General features: G+C 42.1%; 1 protein-coding gene across 2 annotated transcripts; it reads right to left on the reverse strand.

The window, feature by feature from the left end:
- Positions 1 to 785: 785 nt before the first annotated feature.
- Positions 786 to 18865, reverse strand: LOC309368570 (interferon-induced GTP-binding protein Mx2-like). Of its 2 annotated transcripts, none has more exons than XM_081908738.1 (14): positions 18709 to 18865; positions 14132 to 14429; positions 12168 to 12360; positions 11531 to 11668; positions 10003 to 10157; positions 9576 to 9714; positions 8801 to 8999; positions 8152 to 8230; positions 7901 to 8023; positions 6379 to 6520; positions 5295 to 5453; positions 4826 to 4902; positions 2777 to 2995; positions 786 to 2221 (listed from the first exon to the last, which is right to left on the reverse strand). In XM_081908738.1, the coding sequence occupies exons 2-14, from the start codon at positions 14396 to 14398 to the stop codon at positions 1991 to 1993; spliced, it is 2121 nt and encodes a 706-aa protein (XP_081764864.1). In that variant the 5' UTR covers positions 14399 to 14429; positions 18709 to 18865; the 3' UTR covers positions 786 to 1990. The 2 variants fall into 2 exon arrangements, with proteins under 2 accessions (XP_081764864.1, XP_081764865.1); XM_081908739.1 differs by lacking the exon at positions 18709 to 18865 and adding an exon at positions 17859 to 17980.
- Positions 18866 to 20409: the final 1544 nt, after the last annotated feature.

Here is a 20409-nt window from a genome sequence, read left to right on the forward strand (position 1 = left end):
TTAGCAAAAATGGGCACCTACAACTGGAGAATATTTGGGCTTCAAACATCCTTTTCACACTGTCCTTGCTGGATGAGGCTAATGGGAATGAGACAGCATTTGTATGGCCACTTTCCCTGAAAATGTAAATTAAGGAAGATTAACTGCAGAACAGACTTTCCCCCACAACATTAACAATGTTTTCCATTACTCAAAAATGTTGTCTATTGAAGATACTACAGTCGTACCTTGGAAGTCGAACGGAATCCGTTCTGGAGCTCCATTTGATTTCCAAAACGTTTGGAAACCAAAGCACAGCTTCAGATTGGCTGCAGGAGCTTCCCAGCAGCCAATCGGAAGCCCCATTGAACATTCAGCTTTTGAAAACTGAAACACTCACTTTTGGGAGCCGATTTGTTTGGGATCCAAGGTATGACTGTATTCATATTTGGAATCTTGTTTTGGATCTTTACCATGACATGAATTAGGATGGTACATTCTGGCCAAGCAATCTGTGACCCCCTCACATATTTCCCACCAGCCACAGAGCATGGCTAATGGTGATTATAGGAGCAGTAGTCGTAAACATCTGGATGGGCAGAGGCTGCCTTAACAGGGTAGAATGGTAAAAACCTTTCCTACATCATTACTTTTAATACACAAGCTTAAAACAGGAACCTCCATCATCAGCGCAAGCTGGGTGGAAATACAGCAGAAGATACCTTAGGAGGTTGAACAGTGACCACCACTATAAAGGAGCCTGTAGCGGAAGGAAAGATTAAAATGCTTTTTAAATGTAGTTTCTTCCCCTTTTATTGTACAATAAAAAATACAACAGAGCCAACTGGAGACACTACTGCCCTACACATGAACACCAAATTCCGCTACCATTTAAGAAGCACTGGTAAAATAAAAGTGTGTGCCTGCTGCCAGAAAGGCAGGAGTGGGTTACAAAGGATCATTACTGATCTTCTGACTTAGGAGCTGAACAACTGGTGTGTGCAAGAGTTCGATGTCACCCAAATTCCTACATGGCTTCATACAGACATTGCACGGAGAACAAACTCCAACCCACAAGCATCACCCACTTCCAGTACTTTCTATGCAGAAGCCCCAGAAACCTAGTGCATCTGAAGTAATCTTCCCTGCCCCATATTTTTTGGCCCCCAAGGCACATTTAGAAATAAACAAGATGCAGTCCCCATAAAATACTCATGAGAAGGACAAAAACACCTACACCTAAACAGTAAAAAAGCAGAAGAGGACACATAATTAGCAGATGAACAAGCAGCTTCAAGGCTGCATCCCATTCCAAGTACTTTGGCCACAACAGATTTCAATAAAACTGCATGATATCCCCTATTCAGAAATTAATGCACCCATCTCCAACACACAAGAGTAGATATGTGATTTTGCATGAAGAGCATGGCAATCTTGTAAAAATAATAGGTTAAAATGTGACTTGCCCGCCCCCCTTCCCAAAGGCTTCTGGGAAGGAGGCAGGAGGACTCCACAACCCTGTCAGCCTCACGCCGCCTCCCCAGCTCTTACTGGCTTTGGGAAGGCACCCCCTTGGTCCTTGCACGGGGAACTGGTTGAGCTGATCTAAATCTGCCTCTGATGGAGCTTAACAGCATAAACACCTTTTGGGTGACAGTACTCAGCCACACAGCACTGTTTTTTGCTGCCCATTACAACCATTATGTGCTGCCACTTTTATCAATTTATGAGTACCCACACTCCTTTTTAAAAAAATAAAAAAATACTGCATATATTGCTCCCCCTTTCCATTATCCTGAACAATTCAAACTGATGGAATCTAAGTCAAAGTGGCTGTGAGGCAGTTTGTCCTTGAGAAGTTTAATGCATAAGACATAGCAGAGCACTAAGGGTTGTTTGCGAGTAAGCAAAGTTCTTCCAGATTCACAAACTGCAAGTAACAGAGATATAATCTACCAAAAAGCTGTCTAGCGCACTAGCCTTCCGGAAGCAGCAGCAGAAGCACACATTTTTAGCCAAGTAATCTTGCTAAGTGGTCCCGAGCTTGAACCAGACGATCAATGCGGTCAGACAAGAACTGCCTCTGTTCAGCAGCATCTGTGCGCTCCTGGATCAGAAGGCTCAAATTCTCCCTTTGACTCAGGAGCAGCATCATTTCATTCTTCAGCCTGTATTCATATTTATTGAGGATGAAGTACTGGATAATGAGGGGAATTTGGGAGGAGAGACGTTTGATTACAGTCTGAAATGAAAAAAGATGCATGCACTGCAATTAGTAACTTCCACATATTGGTAATTCTGTTTCTGAATGAGCAGTGGTAAAGAATGATAGACTTGGACAGTCACCCAGCACTGTCTTGCTTGAGGGGGGAAATAAGTGTGGAATAATGGCAGCGGAGAAAAAATGCAACTAAGCAAAATATACCCACTGCTGAGATAAAACATTGGGTGGCCACAATGGCATCTGAGCCTCATGAGGGCCAGGCAAGGAAGGCTAGCATTATAACCTCACAGCACTGAAGATGCCATGTGTTCCCCACGCCTTGTGGGAGCCTTTGACTTAATAGCATATTTATAAATGAGGCTCATGATAAACCAGGAGTATCTTGGAATGAATGTGATCATGAACTCTCAGTTCAATCTGATTTGCTATGCAATATTGTTAGCAATTATAATCAGAGTCAAATGGGTACAAATGATATTGGTGACTTGAGGCTGCAATTCTGGGAGTAAGCCCCATCAAATTCAACAGGACTTACTTCTGAGTAAATATGTTCAGGAATGCCATGTAACTCACCTTGAAGTATGCCTCCAAATGAAAAGCTGTTTCAGCGATTGCAGTGCCTTCTTCAGCTATCGCTGTGGTTTCCCCCCCTCTTGCAGCTTCCTTTACAGCTCTTAAGCACGACTGGTAGTGATTGTCCTGACAGAATAAGGTCTTCTCCATTGCAAACTGGATCTTGACTATAGCTTCAGCTTCCTTTGTTTGTTTCTCTAGAATACTTTCAATTCTATTCTGTGAAAGGCAGAAATAACAGACATTCCCAGTGATGTAGCATAGAAGAAATCACATCTGACTATTCCATATAGAGATACTGGATATAACACTCCCACACGTACTCCCCATGACCTTTAATCTCAAACTGCCTTCCTTTACCACACATTGCACTCAAGCTCCCTAAATCCACTTATTCTGCAAGCTCTCCTCCAGTGTAAAAGACTACAGTGGTACCTCAAGTTACAGACGCTTCAGGTTACAGACGCTTCAGGGTACAGACTCCGCTAACCCAGAAATAGTACCTCGGGTTAAGAACTTTACTTCAGGATGAGAACAGAAGCGCGGCAGCAGGAGGCCCCATTAGCTAAAGTGGTACCTCAGGTTAAGAACAGTCCTCCATAACAAATTAAGTTCTTAACCTGAGGTACCACTGTACAACAAATGGAAGCGTCTATGTGCCTAACATTTGAACATTTCAGGGGGAGTAGGGCACCAAGAGAAACCCTGTTCTGTGAACTGAATTTATTTCATACTCTGAAATACTCTGCTTTACTGCATACAAGTTCTGTTGCTTTTGGTAGCTGCTTGCGAAAAACTAAACTTCCACCCCTCCTCCAGCTTGTGAATTTTTTTCCAGCACTGCCCATCCAGTTTCTACAAACAGCAGAGCTAGATTAAAAGGAAAATGATGCAGAAGAAGAAATGCAAACATGTGGTATATGCACAATTTTGACACACACCAAGGACCAAAGGAGCGACATAGACTAGAGCAGTGTGTGGATAATAATTAGGGCACAACTTTTTTCATCACAGCAGCAAGCAATTCATGATCAGGAGAGGGGGGGGTAGGGGGGAACCTGGTCCCATCCCGACCGGGTGAGTTGAATAGCACAGGCCAAGAGGCCCAGAAGATGGCACATGTTAGATGGCACAATCCAAGATAGAGTGAGATAAATGAGATGAAATAAACAAGTCAGAAAATAGCAGCCTTATTCTAACCTCTGAACAATGGTTCAACAGATCACAAGAAGCAGCAAGCTGATATCAAGTTACACAGAAATTAGGGCCCATATCCAACAAAGCATTACTGGGCACTAGCTGGTATCAGTAATGGGTAAAGCAAGTTATTAGCACAGGGACAGTAGGGATGGCTGAAAAATGAAATACTATGAACTCATCCTCCCAGCTGCTCAAAAGGAGCAGAGGGAAAGAGGGGGAGCCCACCAGCCGAGGAGGTAGTGAGGATCATTCATGTCTCACTGAATTGTAGTTTAGCATGATGCTGGAATACAATAGATGTGATCCGGGGGGAAAAAGGGGAAAAAAGAAACTAACTGCAACAAATAACAGAAACAAAACAAATGGGGATTGTCCCACCATGACAGTACCTGGGGCCAACTGAATGTTACATTATCGTAACTTTTTAAAATCTGCTCATGTTTATTTTGAAGAAAAATAAGCAATCATGGGTGAGCAACCCAGAACTGCTCTTCCACTGGGTGAGGGATGCACTCTATACTGTTTACTGCTAAGGAGGGGGCTAATTTTCAGCAGGAAACTGGTGACCAGTCCCAGTGAGCATGTTTCAGGTGTGGGCCCCACAGCTGCTTTTTCTTTAGAAAAGGGACAAATTCCAAGAACTTTCCCCAAAATAAAACCATAGTTTAGCCCATCATTACGTGTAATCATGGCTGGCTAACAGCAGATGGTAGGATGGCTTCAGACAGGGACACTCCTTTCTGATGATCATGTTTAGATAATGAATGGGGGAGCTCAGGATAGCATCCTCTCCCTGCCAGCAGCTCCACACATCCAAGAGAGTTTGAATCTGCATCATGTTGTTCTTACCTTGGCTTCCGAATGAAGATTATGAAATCCTTCAAAATGGCTTTTAGCAATCGCCACAAAACCTTGACGCACTATTTCTGAAAGGGGGGGGGAGAGAATACACCAAATGATCAGAATCTGTGTAGAAAAATAATTTCTTGTTTTCTCACACGTATTTTGGTAAAAATGTTGCATACACCCAAACCATTAACAATTCCATTCATTTTTTCCTACAGCCCTTTTACGAAAATATAAATGTTGGAGGTTTCACAGCTCAAGCAAAATCACTTACATTGCATGTGCTTTTATTATATATAGATAGTATTTGAAAACCCCTTTCATATTTTTATGTTATGTATAATCAATCCCCTTTATTACCCACCTTTCACCCTAAAGTCCTATGGCGGGTACAACTGCAACATTTAAAATGATTTAAAACAACTTACACTGTCTCAGTAGCCAGAAAACTGAATTTAATAAATGGACTTACCTGTAACTCTAGTTAGAATATCAACAGCTGGAATTTCTAGATTGGTGATATATTTCCCTATAATCATCTCAAACGTCTTGTAATTGAGAAATCCAGGAAGCTCTCTGCCACGATACTGATTTTCAAATTTCCACTTCTCAGGGAGTAGGGATTCTTGAACTGCAGGAAGAAGAACATTTTTTTTAAACCCCTAAAACCTGTCACGGATTTACGAAAGCTCAGTAAATCACCCTGGGAACCAGTTATTTGAAATCAGGATAGGTTTAGGTTTGTTTAATTTACACCATCATTTTTCATTACAGAAGTCCCCAAATTAGCACAGGGGTCCCAGCTCCTGCCAACCTAGCAGTTCGAAAGCATGTCAAAGTGCAAGTAGATAAATAGGTACCTCTCCAGCAGGAAGGTAAACGGCATTTCCATGCGCTGCTCTGGTTTTGCCAGAAGTGGCTTAGTCATGATGGCCACATGACCCAGAAAAACTGTCTGCGGACAAATGTCAGCTCCCTCGGCCAGTAAAGCAAGATGAGTGCCGCAACCCCAGAGCTGTTTATGACTGGACTTAACTGTCAGGGGTCCCTATCTAACACAGTGCTCTCCACTGTTAATTTTCAGCTAGCATGGTCAATAGTCAGAGGTGAAGGGATTTGTGATCCAGCAACAAAATTCAGCATCAGTAGCGTATTTTATTAAGGTGTTCCAAATAGAGGTTGAAATGTTTCTTCCTATTCTATGTGTTTCTAATAGAACTAGGAGCCTTGCAGTTGGTTTAAAAGCAACCGAAGATCCTCCACTGCTTTTCCCAGGTGCCTGATAACACAAAATCTTAGGATGCATCCTGCTTAAAACTAATCATGTCTGTTACTCCATCATCCCTTCTATTTAAGGTTGATAAAATCTCCAGACAAGGATAAGCTGGACTTAACATCTTACCTCAAAACAAAGTTCTTTCTACAGCATTTATTTTAAATGCACACACCTTTTTATTTTAAGGTAGCCATTTCTAATGCTGGAGACTCAGTTTAGAAGGGACATGTGATGCTATTAAAACAGGAGCTGCTCTAGATACAGAGCAGTCCGTACTTACTTTTGAAGCCACTACTAGCAACTCCTTCGCCCCATTTCTGAAATTCTTTACGAACTTTGGTAAACAGTCTGGCTTCATTTTCAGGCACACTTTCTTCTCCTTGTACTGTGCTTCCAACATCTGCAATAAAGTGCTCGATTTTCTGTGAAAGCAAATAATTTAAAGAGATTGTTTAAACAAATTAAAGAGTGTATCTGAAGAAGTGTGCATGCACACGAAAGCTCATACCAAGAACTAACTTAGTTGGTCTTTAAGGTGCTACTGGAAGGAAATTTAAAGAGATGCAGTGAGGTTTGTTGATTATAAAGACAATTTGATTTGTGCATGTTTCAAATCTGAACAAAGTGTTTTTTCAGCAATGATAATGAGTGGTTATTTTTGTTGCAATGTTAGCAATATTTTGAAAGTCCTGCTCTGATGAGTTTTAATTTATTTTAGTCTATTCTATTGTGGCTTTAACTTTTTGTATGTTTTTAATTATGGTGTACTTTTTTAAAGAGATTTGTTTTTATCTTTTTGTAAACCAATTTGAGTTTCCCCCTACAATCAAGCAGTATATAAATTTTCTGAAATACATAAATAATTATGTTGCAGACATCAATTCAACTCAGACAGCAAGTCCATAATGTTAAAATGATCAAGCAAATTGACAGGCAATGTGTCCAAGCAGACAAACACACATTCATCCATTATTATTTTTTAAAAGCATCCAAAATTTGTTCCAGAACTTGCCTCCATAAAGCTATGAGCAATGTAATCATTTTGGAACTGAATGGCTCACATTAGAAAGAATGCATATGTCATAGTTGACTCCAGATTGTCAGTATTTTGTGGGAGAGAGTAAACAGAATACTGGAAATTTAGGTTTGTGCAATGAAAGTGAATTAAAGCACTCTGGCACAATCCACTTTGGATAGTAATGGGAAAATGCCCCAAAAGTGCGGGATAAACAACCAATAAATCTGAATGACCGCTCAGCGAAGACTAGACAATATCTAACCACCATGTAAGCTTTGTGCAAGCAAATCAGGATGACTATTTAATAAACAGGAGGCCTAAGATTAGTTTAACGTAATCACTGGAAGTATTCATCCCAGAAAATAATTGAGAATATGTAAGAGACAAAGTATGTAAGAATTCAAATGGGTATCCATTATTAAGGAAGTACCACTGAGTTCAATCAGGCTTCTTCCCAGGTAAGTGGGAATAGAGCTACAAACTAACTTCAGTTTTTGTTGGTGTATACTAAGTTTTCTCTGCCTTATGAACTCAATACATAGCTTTCCAGTAGGCAGAACAGAAAAGTAGCTGAATGGGTTGTACACAGAGTGAGGTAGGTCAGAAACTCAAATGACAAAAAGCATCTTCGATTTACAGCAAAGACAGGTTCATGACTTATCTTACGTTGGCTGCTGGTTCTGGATGCCTCCAAGGCTCACATACTCTTCCACTGACATATGTTGTCTGCATAACACTATTAAGACTAGAAAAGTTTAGCACGAGTCCTCATCAGTGTACTTACCTCTGCTAAAAAATATTGTTTCTCGCCATCGGTTTTTGGCACGGCTTTGCCGTATCTCTGCATTTCAGTATATGTCTTTTGGAGTTGAAATCTTATTTGCTCTTCTAAAGTGGGCAAAGATTTCTAAAAAGAAAAAAGAAAAGAAAAGATGTATATGGTGCTGGGGGGAAAACTTGTAATGAGTAAAGAAACAAACTTTGGGGTTGATGTTTCATTGTTGTTGTTTTTAAAGTGTCATTTTGCTAACTTACGGAAATGTGTTCCACAAGCTCGCTTGTCAGTTTCTCGGCTAGTAAGGGGACTGTGGCTTTTTTTTCCTGTAGAAGGATACTGTATGGGAACAAAGAAAATGTTTACTAGAAAATCTGATGCTAACAATTGCAGTTAAACTCACTGATGTTTTTAGTGTTGCATTACGTTTTACACAATATTACTTTGCTTCCTGTGAAAAGTGTGGTTTATAAATATTTAAAAAATAATAACAATAATAATAACAATGATAATAATTTATACCCTGCTCATCTGGCTGAGTTTCTCCAGCCACTCTGGGTGGCTCCCAATCGAGTATTAAAAACAATACAGCATTAAATATTAAAAGCTTCCCTAAACAGGGCTGCCTTCAGATGTCTTTTAAAAATAGGATAGTTGCTTATTTCCTTGACATCTGATGGGAGGGCATTCCACAGAGCAGTCGCCACTACTGAGATGGCCCTTTGTCTGGTTCCCTGTAACCTCACTTCTCGCAATAAGGGAACCGCCAGAAGGCCCTCGGCACTGGACCTCAGTGTCCAGGCTGAATGATGGAGGTGGAGATGCTCCTTCAGGTATATAGGACCGAGGCTGTTTAAGTAACTGTAATTATACTATTATCTTAAAAATCACTCTCTAGTCTATGAGTACCTAAAGCATTTATGTTTCTCGAAAAATACTCTCTCTTCCTGGAGTGCAGAGGCCAAGGTCACGTTGGACTGGATATCTTGCTGCCCACGACATTTCACAATCATATATCCCTTTTTCAAGGGAATGACTTGGTTTCTCACTATGTTCACAACTGTCCCCTCAGTTCCTCTGTCCATCAGGTCAGGCTTTGTCACGATCCCTTGGGATGAAATATGGAAAGTCATTAGGAAAAAAGCCAACATAATACAAAATGGCAAAGGTGACGCACAATTGAAGGACTGTTCACACTTGTATAGAAATCATCTTGTCTGCATTGGCAAAATCAGGGGCTCAAAAACCATCATGCAGGCCAAAGAGTTCTACTTTCTTGCAGTAGAATTAAGCAAAATATTATGTCTTTGAACCAGGGCCAACTGAAACATTATGGAGAAACCACCACTTCCCCTGAATTCCCTAAGCTAACTTTCAGGTACGATGAAGTATGTTGTCCCATTGCCAGTGCTGAATAAAGTCCAGCTGCCACTCCAGCAAAACTCCCTATATAGAACTGGGGACCTTTGGCTTGTCTTCATGATGAGGAAAAAAGGAAACGCATGTTTTCATGTGGGTTAGTGAGATAAATAAAGAATACTTAAGGAACTAAACAAATAGTGACCATGAACCATTTAAAGCAACAACAACCTACAAATACCGACATTCCGGGATCTGAAAAGCACGTTCTCATTTCAACAGTGCAAGATTATCAAAGTTAAGGAGAATTATTTTGCCTCCTTACCAAGCGTTCTCTCTCCATTTGGATCCACCTCCTGGGCCATTTTCAGTGCCTCTGTTGTGGCAATATCAACATTACTTGGAACCACCACTAAATTTATTGTCTCTTGTTTATCAATAAATGTTTTAATCAGCTTTTTGATCTGCAGTGAAGACAAACAGAACTGCTGTTAGAGCTACTGTATAGTTATTTCACTGTTTGATAGAAAGTTGCCTAGGCCAAGTTGAAGCTAGTACAGGAATCAAGGCAGGATCATATACTGGGCAAGATGCAAGGCTGAAAGAGGACTGGGGTTGCCAGTTTAGGGGGCAGGCAGAAAGCACCAGGACTTGGAGCTTGCAAGAGGCAGTAGGAAAGGAGCAGAAACCTAGTAGGGAATGCAGTACACTTATGGAGAAAGCTCTCTTGGGCAAGATATTTAGTGTTTTACCTGATCTCCAATATTTACTGGCTGATTACCCACAGCCACTCTTGCAATCCCTGGCAGATCAATCAGAGTCAAGTCTGGAACTTCAGGAGATCTAATTTCAAGGGTAATTAGTTTATCACTAATGCCCACTCCATCACCAGCTATTATGTTCTGAGCTGGAATGAAGAAAGCAAGAAAAACTTTAACATCAACATTTCAGATACTCATGTCATAGGACTGGCAGCCTCTTCTGGCTACCATTTGTTATACAACACAGGTGCCAAACTTGGCAGGAAGGAAAACTCTTTAGAAAATCAGTACAGTGGTACCTCAGGATGCGAACGGGATCCGTTCCGGAGCCCCGTTTGCACCCTGAAGCGAATGCAACCCATGGCTGTGCATGCCGCGATTCGCCCCTTCTGCGCATGTGTGTGACATCATTTTGACTGTCTGCGCACTCGCGAGCGGCGAAACCCAGAAGTAACGCGTTGTGTTACTTCCGGGTTGCCATGAAACGCAACCCGAAAGTGCTCAACCTCAAGCAATTTCAACCCGAGGTATGACTGTATCTTCTTATAATTCTGAGACTGGAAAGGTTAATATGGCTATGTTTATCAAACAGTGTTAACGGAACTGTTATAAATTTTCATGTAAAAGTTAATTCTGGTTTCCAATGGTGCAGTTTTATTTTTAAGGGCTGTTGTTTTTTGCATACAGAAGGACCCATGGTTCAGTCTCTGAACCATCTCCAGGGAGAGAAGAGCTGGGGGAAACATCTCTGCCTGAATCTTCTAAACAGCAGCTGCCAATCATTGCAGACCTGGGACCCCTTCATGGGGCATCTGTGACACCACAATGCCCACAAGACTCTCCCCCCCCCACCTAAGAAAAAAAACCTGCTGAAGGACAGCAATTGGGAAAGCTGGGAAAGGTTAAAAGAATACTATAGAAGCCACGTAAGAGCCATCGTTTGATTTCAGCAATGCATTTGCTTCCACATCTCCCAAACTTTAGCCATCGAAGATATTTGGGCAGCAATGTGGAATGGAAAAAAATCCAGTGCGCTTTCTATAAGTTCGTAAGTTCATTTGTGACAATCAATGTCAAATACAATGTGAGAAGCTTTTGTGTGCATGCACACTTCTTAGAAGAAGAAGTGTGCATGCACACGAAAGCTCATACCAAGAACTAACTTAGTTGGTCTTTAAGGTGCTGCTGGAAGGAATTTTTTTTGTTTTGACTATGGCAGACCAACATGGCTACCTATCTGTAAATGTGAGAAGCTTCATTGTTCTCAAGTGTTAAGCTTTGTTTGCTAAATACAAGTAAAATAAATACACTAAATTGGATAAGATTTTCTAAGAAACCTTATTTTAATTTTTAAAAAAATCCAGTGCAAAATTACCCTAAATTTTCTGGTAAACCTCATCACTGGTTTTGGGACTACACATAGAATATAGTTGAAGAAGTATTCTCATTTATAACATAAGGAAATTAAGAAAGAAAATAACGATCTGTTATTGAATACAATGGAAACCACAACACTCACCTTTTCTTATTTCTATTTCTACCATTAAAGGATTTGCAAGTTCCATATATTTTCCCAGGTAGCTGATTTTCCCATTCCATTTTTCACCAGGCTGCAGCTTTTTTAGCCTGAGTTCTAAGGGACATCTGGTGACAATGCCTGTTCATGAAGAGAATCCAATTCATTAAAAGTATAGGTTATTCAGATTCACAGAAACTTCCTAAAGATTGCTAAAAACAGGCAGAATCCCATGGATTATGATGAAACGACACCTAGTTCTAGGGCAAAATCAGCTCCTAAAACGGACCTCCATAAATAATCTGAGCTATACTGCAGATGTAGGCAGCTATCTTAAAATCTTTGCACTTAACCTTATAGGTGAACAGTGCCATTCCCCACCCCCCGATAATATTACACCAAGCTTTCTAAAAATCAATTTAGTTTCTCAGAAATGAGAGACTTCTAACTGGTAACATTGCTTTCTTTGAAGTGTATCCAACCCTCCGAGATGTTAAAATAATGCAGGCAGACACCAAAGAGAAGGTAACTTTAGAAAACAAAGATGCCTTTTATAAAGTAGGAACACTGAAGTTAAAAAATCTCTGAACTTGCACATCCTCAAAGCTTCCCAGAAGGAAAAGCCGGCGGGAATTCTCACCACTGCCCCTTGGAAGAGCGACTCCAGAAAGAGCTTCCAGAACTGAGCTTTTCCCTGAGCTCTGATCGCCAATCACTGCAATTGCCGGCAATGCCAAGTCCTTCTCCACTCCAAGGGCTCTCAGAGTATCAATGAGGTCAATACAAGGGCGGATCTTCTCTTCGTATTGGTTGAATAAGGTGTTTTCTGGTTTCTGGTTAAAAACACACACATACACAGTTCACTTCCATTTTAGTATGTGGCTCTATTCATACATCATCTGAGCCGTGATTAATGGTTTGCTTTGAATAGGGAAATTTCCTCCCTTAGTGCAAATGGGACCACAAAACACAATCTCTGAAGTTATGTCTAAAGTGGGGGGTTGTTTCATTCGAACAAATTACGATGAAGAAACAAAAGAACCGCCCTTGGATCAGATGTAAAGCTAAGCCAGAATTGTATTTCAAACACTGAGTGACACTCATAGGAGCAGCTTGGATCAAAAAGATCACTGAACACCCACAAAAAGTAGCACTGGTTCTAGACCAGGCTAGGCACTTCATTTTAGTGCATGAGCATCTTACTCTTGGGTTTTCATTTCTTTCTGCAGAAGAGTTCCTTTTTACAGAAAGGTTTTTCTGCATCTTTTACTTCTTTATAGCATCAGAAGCATTCCAGCTATCTCTTAGTGAAATTCCCACTACAGGAATAAACATAATCTGGTCCTGTTTCTCAGAGTATATGTTATTTACAAAACTTTACACTGGTCATTAATGAACGAAGCAAATAAAGCAACATCATATTTTTCTCTTTTTAGCCATCTGGCCAGAAACCTAATGCTGACTCATCCACATACAATTGCACATTGGTTTTTGAACCACTTAGTTCTTGGATGTTTTGGCTCCCGAACGCCACAAACTTGGAAGTGAGTGTTCCGGTTTGCAAACTATTTTTGGAAGTTGAACGTCCGACAGGGTTTCCGCAGCTTCTGATTGGCTGCAGGAGCTTCCTGTAGCCAATTAGAAGCCACACTTTGGTTTCAGAACATTTTGGAAGTCAAACAGACTTCCAGAACGGATTCCTTTTGACTTCTGAGGTATGACTGTAGTCATTTACACTGACCCAGACTTCCTTGATCACATGCCCTGATAAGGACACCTGTTGCTGGAGAAATTTTCCATTGCCTAGCAACTAGAATATCCCAACAGGACCATGAGCAGAAATTGTGTTTGCTATCATTCTCAAATGTCACTAATGTAGTTGATTCATAACCAGTCTCCTTCCAGAAAGAGACAACACACCAGGCAGGTTAGTTCCCATGCAAAAGATTCTCTCTCACTCAAGACAACTGGCTGTCTAGAGAGGCAGACAGTGGCCTCCCTTGTGGTTTCCCCTCTCCATCCATCCTTCCTTCCCCTACTAGTCTTGTAATGGGTCCTGTTCCAACATCTGCTCCCTGAACCCTCACACAGGCTCTTGAGAGTGTGGGGGCAACACCTGTTAAACTCTCCAAAGCCAGAGGGGTGGCTGAGTAAGGTATCCAGTACAGTCGTACCTCGGAAGTCGAACAGAATCCGTTCCGGAAGTCCATTCGACTTCCAAAACATTCGGAAACCAAGGGAGCTCCTGCAGCTAATTGGAGGCCGCACAGGATGATTGGGTTCCAAAGAACGTTCGCAAACCGGAACACTCACCGGGTTTGCGGCGTTTGGGAGCCAAAATGCTCGACTTGCAAGGTGTTCTGCTTCCAAGGTATGGCAAGGGCTCAAGGGAGAAGCAGCAGGATAAATTTCAGAAAACAAGAGTAATTATGCAGACCCACATAATTTACATATTTCAGATTTTCTTGGCCAGTAATCTGGATTTCTGAGGCATACAATCCTAGATTTGTTTAGTGTCAAGAATGCACAACCTTGAGTAAAAGGTTGGCTCTAAATTGCAGGATTTCATTGCTAACAAGGTGCATATTAACTCAAAAGACTTACTTTATTAGGTTGGTTTTGTTTTCCCAGTTGATCCACATCCTCTTTTTTTATGGGACTGAACACAAAGCCTGGAACACATACATTTGGTGCAGCAAAGTATGGTATAGGTTTAGCTTCTTCTGGCAACAGTGATGGGATGGTGTCTATAGTCCCATTTCGTTGCAGATTCCATAGGTTATCCATCTCCTTATCTGAAGAGTGTCTGTTCAGAATTTTCCGAGTGCGCCGGTCAGATGGAGACTCACGCCAGGAAGAGGACTTGAACATTTAGTTATCTGGGACTTTCCTTTATTGATTCCTGAAATGATATTAGACATTTTGCCAACAATAAGAAAAGCTCAAAGCTTTTCTTAAGCTTAAGTGATGGGGGCTGGATTGGAACTGTGGATGTGGGTGAGTGAAAATGGGGCAGGCACATATTTATGGAGATCTGGAAGCAGGAGATACATTAGAATGTTTGTCTCCACTATTCTCAACTATTTAAATAAGCAGAAGGAAAGGATAACATCTGCATAGCATTTTACATTCCATCTTAATGCAAGATAGCTGTCAATCTGCATAATATCTTTATCCAACAATGGTTCAATATTTAATACACTTCCAGTGCAATCCTATGTGGTTTACTTGAAGCAAGTCCCACTGTAAACCATAGGGTTTACTTCCAGGTAAGGTCAGAATGCTATACAAGCTGAATTAAAAAACTCTAAGGCTAGAACTATAAAACTCTGCTCTCTCAGATCCAGACAAAAGGGAAAGTTCAAAAGGAAGTCTTGTGCAAACAAGTTCTGCATTTGCAAGCTTGTATATCCTTTCATTTAAATAAATTGGATTTTTTAAAAAAATGTCACCGTGTGTATTTTTCCCCCTCACCATGTGCCTATCTGCAATAATGTATTTTCCCTTTTCTTGAGGGCTAGGCATGTTAAGTCTTTTGCAGCAAAAACAAGAGTTCCTGCTGCACCATAAATACAAATAAATAAGTGTATTATGGCATAAGCTTCACAACTGCAGTCAACAGCAGGTGCGTGAAGTGCTATCCGTCCTCCTAGTCAAGACAGCACTTTGTGTATCTGATACAGAGGACTGCAGTCCTTGAAAGCTTATGCCACAATAAATGCATTAAGTCTTTAAGGCATCAGAAGAAGAAGAAAGCAGTAGAGATGCAAATGAAGGATTTCCAGGTTTCGGCTCTTAACCCATAAGCATAAAGTATAAATATAAACGGAAATTCAAAGTCAGCTGTGTTCACTACCACCACTACCACTATTCTGAAGTAGCAGAAGATAGCAAAGAACTCCTGTCTTCACTCACTGCTACTCTTGTCAGCTGGCCAGTGCCCATAGGATTTCAGATTGTGACGAAGCACCTGCTCCAAGGCTGAGGGTATCAACCAGGTTGTCACTGTCGCATTAGCACTGGAGGAAAAAACTTAAACACGTACAGCAGAGTTTCCAAAAAACAGACTAGAGGCAATTGTACTTCATCCACCAGAGCTTTACTGGTACTGAAGGCAAATGAGCATAAATGGTCACAAATCCAAAACAATCGGGATTGGCACAGTCCATAAAAATCCAGTTGCAGCACTTAAAATAAAACTTACAAACTTAGTAAGACTAAATCTTAACACTACAGCATACAGAAACAGAACGCTAGAACAAAGACAGAAGTGAAAGTGAGTGAGACCCAGGCTCTTCCTGGCCTTACTATATTAGTCAGAATGACCTTGACAGAACGAACAACAAAACCTGTTGAAACCAGCTGTACTCAGCTTCCCAGAGAAATAACCCAAACATCCAAAACCTTCTTCCTGTTTCTTTCACATAGGAATAAACCTTCGATCACAACGAGAAGAAACCTTCTAGAACCCTCTTTGTACAAACCACACACATTGTGTGCCCTGCAGAAAAGGCAGGGAACCCCATTGTGTATAGAGCTCCTGGCATTTGAAAAAGCAAAAGTAAACATGTTGGCCCATAAGAAAAAAAATCCTAAATCCACTTTAGGGGAATATCCAATACCTGGTAGGCTTAGTAAAGGTACAGTGGTACCATGGTTCTCGAATTCAATCCATTTTGGAAGTCCGCTCAACTTCCAAAATGTTCGAAAACCAAGACGCAGCTTCTGATTGGCTGATTGGCCCAAGAAACAATGCAGACAGCCTAAATGGATGTTCAGCTTCCAAAAAACATTCGCAAACCGGAACACTTACTTCCAGGTTTGCGGCGTTCGGGAGCCGATTTGTTCGCCCACTATGCCGTTCGAGAACTAAGGTACCACTGTATTGTCCTACTGTAGATTTTGTGTATGATTTTAAAGGCAATGTCAATAATTCAGTATTTGTCCACTAGGTGGCAGGTTCTTACCTTCTTCCCTGTTGTTGTTTCTCAATACATCATTTTCACTCTGTTTCCTAGCCAGTTCTCTCAAGAATTTGCTCATTGCTAAGTGATGATGTTCTCCCACACTTTAAAAAAATGTTAACGAAATCAATGAGGCCTAGACTTCTAGATAATTGACAGCTGACTGTGTGTGAAACAAAGGACGGAAGTGTTTGATTCATATTCTGCTCTAACCACAAGAACAGAGTTGTGCAAAAATGCTCTAATATGTGTAATGGCAGACTTCCATGTAATGCAAAGAAAGCTGCTAGACAAGCTGATATTTAAAAGGCAACCCTATTTTAGTAACTTGCCAAAATCCTCTTCCAACTTTTGTCATTTTCCAGTGTGTTTGAGGAATAAACTCGTGCGCCTGGTTTTTTTTTTTTGTCAGCTACTGTATAAATATTTTGCACTTTGTATCATGTTCATAACGTCTATGACACAAAGGTGCAAGCTGACTCTCCTGACATACGTATCAGAAAAATGAAAGATGTCCTGGCATGTGTTTCAGATGATTATCTTATGGTCTGATTACTGCAACATTTAATTCAAAGTTGAAAAACAAAACAAAAACACAGCATGATTATCCATAACACATATGACGTAACTGTAGTAACATAAGATAAGCAGCTGAATAGTATAATATATTTTGTTGTTCCTGGTGATTGTATAAAATTCGATTTCTATCCCATTTATCTGTTGTCTGTGATGCATCCTTCCATTTACAGTAAGCGAAATCTGATAAAATGGCAATGTCCCCAGGTTTTCTTGTGCCATTCTTACACTAAGGAAGTTCTCCCATGTTTTAGAAAACAAATGTTTAGACAGAAAACCAGTCGTGTGTGTAGGAGGGAGAGGGGAATCAGATCAAGATCATGACACTGGTGGAGGGGCTTTAATTCCCCTCCCCCCTGCCCCTTTCTCCAATTTTACATACACTGCTGCTGTCTGCCCTACTGGGGTAAACAGGGCAACTTTGCTGGAGGGGGGGATTTTAACTGAGAGAACTGTGGGAAAGAATATCTTACCCCCCTTCCCAAAGCTGCAGTTTTTAATCTGATTGTTTTCATTACAGCAGCTGTTGGGGCAAACAAACATGGGAGGTCCTGATTGCAAATCTCCTGCTTTATATTTAGTTTGTGGTCCTATACACAACTATGAGCAGGATTGCTCAGATTATTACTTTCTCTTAAAACATGGTTAGAGAACCTTTAAAAGCCTGGAGGCCACTTGAAAGTGAGCCCCCCTGAGATCTTTTGATGAAGGGTGGTATATAAACCTAACAATAGAAAGGAATAACAACAGCAGGAATGATAATAATAATATATTCTGGAGCGTTCACCCACACCTGACACTTCCATCCTCAGCTCTTCCCCACACCAAGGGGGCAACAAGCTCTGCATCTGCCTGGAAGAGGAACCTTTCAGCGCGGCTCCAAACAAGAACCGGCCAACGCCCCAAACTACAAGGAGCGTTCCTATCAGGTGGCAAAAGGGCTTCAGCGCTATTCGCTTCTGCCACAAGGGGCGCCAGCAGTCTTCCCTCAGAAAACACCGCCTCTCTGACCCGGACAGCCTGACTAGCCCGGAGCGGAGCATCACTTCTGGGCTGGGGCTACAGGACCGTGAAAAAACGAGAGCCCGACTGCGTCCCTCAGGCTGTTTTGTGGAGCTCCGCGTGCCTGCCTGAGGGAACTGAGCCCCCTTCCCTGGCGTAGCCAAGGGGGCAGTTCCCCCCATCAATAAAAAGCAATACGAATCTGAGGGTCTGCGTCCCCTAACCAAAATCCCACGCCCCCTTTCTTAATCCCAACTTCACTTCCCCGAGAGTAACCCTCCCACCCCCGTATCCAACAGGACTTCGGGCGGGACGCTGCCCACCTGCTGTGTCCCGGGGCGCGAAGGCAGAGCGCAATGGGGCCAATCAACGCCGCCCTCCCGCCCCAAGCCAGGGGCCCGAGAGCATGGCCCCTCCCTCCCTCCCTCCCCACGAAGCCTTTATTCGCCCCATTAAATGGAAAGGCTGAAGCGCCTCCAAGGACCGAGCTAGACCTTTCGGCTCTTCCAGGAGGGAAGGCGGAGCCGCAGCCAGAGTCGCTCGCCCTCTTGCGGCCTAAAATGAAATCTCTCCTGGAAGGTTGTGTGCCTATCACTCGGTTAACAGCAAGGCGTGGGAAGGGTGGAGGGGGAACGTTACCTTTACGGAGCGGAGATCTTGGGTGGCGATCTGTCCCGCTGCCGGATCTCTGGCTGTTGCGTGCACCGAAGCGACTCCGAGCCAGTCTCCTCTGGATCTCCGGGCCGGCAATTTAGCATCATGCCTCGCCCCGCCTCTTCCCCGGGACAAAATCTGGGGAAATGAAACTTAAAAGTAAAATCTGGGCAGAAAGGAAAGCGGGGAGGGGCGGGGGGCGGAGAGGATGGTGCCCGGCGTAGCAACTAAGTTCCCTGGATCGCCAGCGGGGAGAGCGCAGCTGTGGTCGGATCCTGCTGGCGAGCTTCCCAGAAGGCACCTTGGGGCCGGATGCCGGACGAAGCGGGCCTTACGCCTGATCCCTGCACCTTTACCTTCTTATCCCCCCCGCATTCTTTGTAGGTTTGGGGTGCAGGAAAGCTGACCCCGCCTAACGTAGGTACAGTAGGTTCTGCATCAGGAAATATCTTGCGCGCTTGAGCATTAGGTGGAAGAAAAACCCAGAAACACTGCAGAGATGCTTCCTCACCCCACCCGAGTGGGGCCGACTATAAGAGCAGAGGCAGCCTCGGATAGCCTGCTAAATAGTGATACGGTGCACTCCAAGCATCATATAGTTCATATTTTACAAATCCACATTTTTAAATAAATCAGTTACAGAAATGCAATGGGGGTTCAATGCATGGAGGTGGCTGCAGGCTCAGCTTCACTGCACTTCATTCCCACTGAAATCCATGGGATTTAAGACATGACAATATTTCCCATTGATTCCAATGGTACCTAAATTCAGTTTCCTTAAGACTGCAATCCTAACACCACACAGCTGGGAAGATGCCCCACTGAATTCAATAGGACTTGCTTGAGTAGATATGGTTGGGGTTGTGCTGGCTGACTGGGCCGAACCCACCTGCTTGTATGGCATGTTTGTCTCTGTCATTATTAATTTTCAGGAGGAAGTTGAAAACTTTCCTGTTCATTCAGGCAATTGGTGGCTGGAGAATACTGTGCCTGCCAACCCCATCATTGGAAGGAAGACCATTTTTATAACTCTTTAATTGTAATTATTCTTAGACTGTTCAGTTTTAAAACTTTTTTACTGTGTTTTTGCTTTTAAATGTTGTATCTGTGTGCTGCCCTGGATCTTATGGCTTCTTCACATCTTAAAACATTTAAAGACATTCCAATTAAAGAGTAAGTCACTATAAAAAAGTCACTAAGCTAACATCAAGCTTGCGAAATCAGATCTCCACTGATTTAGGGGAGTCGATTTCACACACCCCTACGTCATTGTTCACTCTCTTGCAACATCTCTTAATAGTCTGTTTCTCTGCCTCTCACTCTTACACTTCATATACCACTTTCTCAGCCCCACACAGGGCTGTCCTTTTGACTGTTCCATTCGGTCTTTGCTCCACTTCCTACTGTTAACCACCACATTGTCCTTGAATGTTGTTTTTTGGATTATTATTATACTTTTTAAAAGGTTCTGAGGAGTCTTAATGTACATAAATCATTCCATTTCAGCCAAGGAGCCAAGCAAGAGCTAAATTAAACCAACTGAAACTACTAACTCTCATATCTAATAGCCAGCAACATTTAAAACAATGCAGCCTGCAGTTATCTCAAGGTAGGGTGAGGGGTATTTTGGGCCATTTTTGGGGGGTGGGAAGGCAAATTGGCAGACCACAAGCTATCCATTTTCTG

Source organism: Podarcis melisellensis (genome assembly GCF_964234715.1).
Source record: "Podarcis melisellensis genome assembly, chromosome: 4".
Taxonomy (NCBI): Eukaryota; Metazoa; Chordata; class Lepidosauria; order Squamata; family Lacertidae; genus Podarcis; species Podarcis melisellensis.

Coding starts and splice junctions, on each gene's coding strand:
- LOC309368570 (XM_081908738.1), bottom strand. CDS start 14,398: ATGTTCAAGTCCTCTTCCTGGCGTGAGTCTCCATCTGACCGGCGCACT. Junction 12,361..14,131: donor AACAAAACCAACCTAATAAA/GTAAGTCTTTTG, acceptor GTTTTTAACCAG/AAACCAGAAAACACCTTATT. Junction 5,454..6,378: donor TGCTAGTAGTGGCTTCAAAA/GTAAGTACGGAC, acceptor TTCTTCCTGCAG/TTCAAGAATCCCTACTCCCT.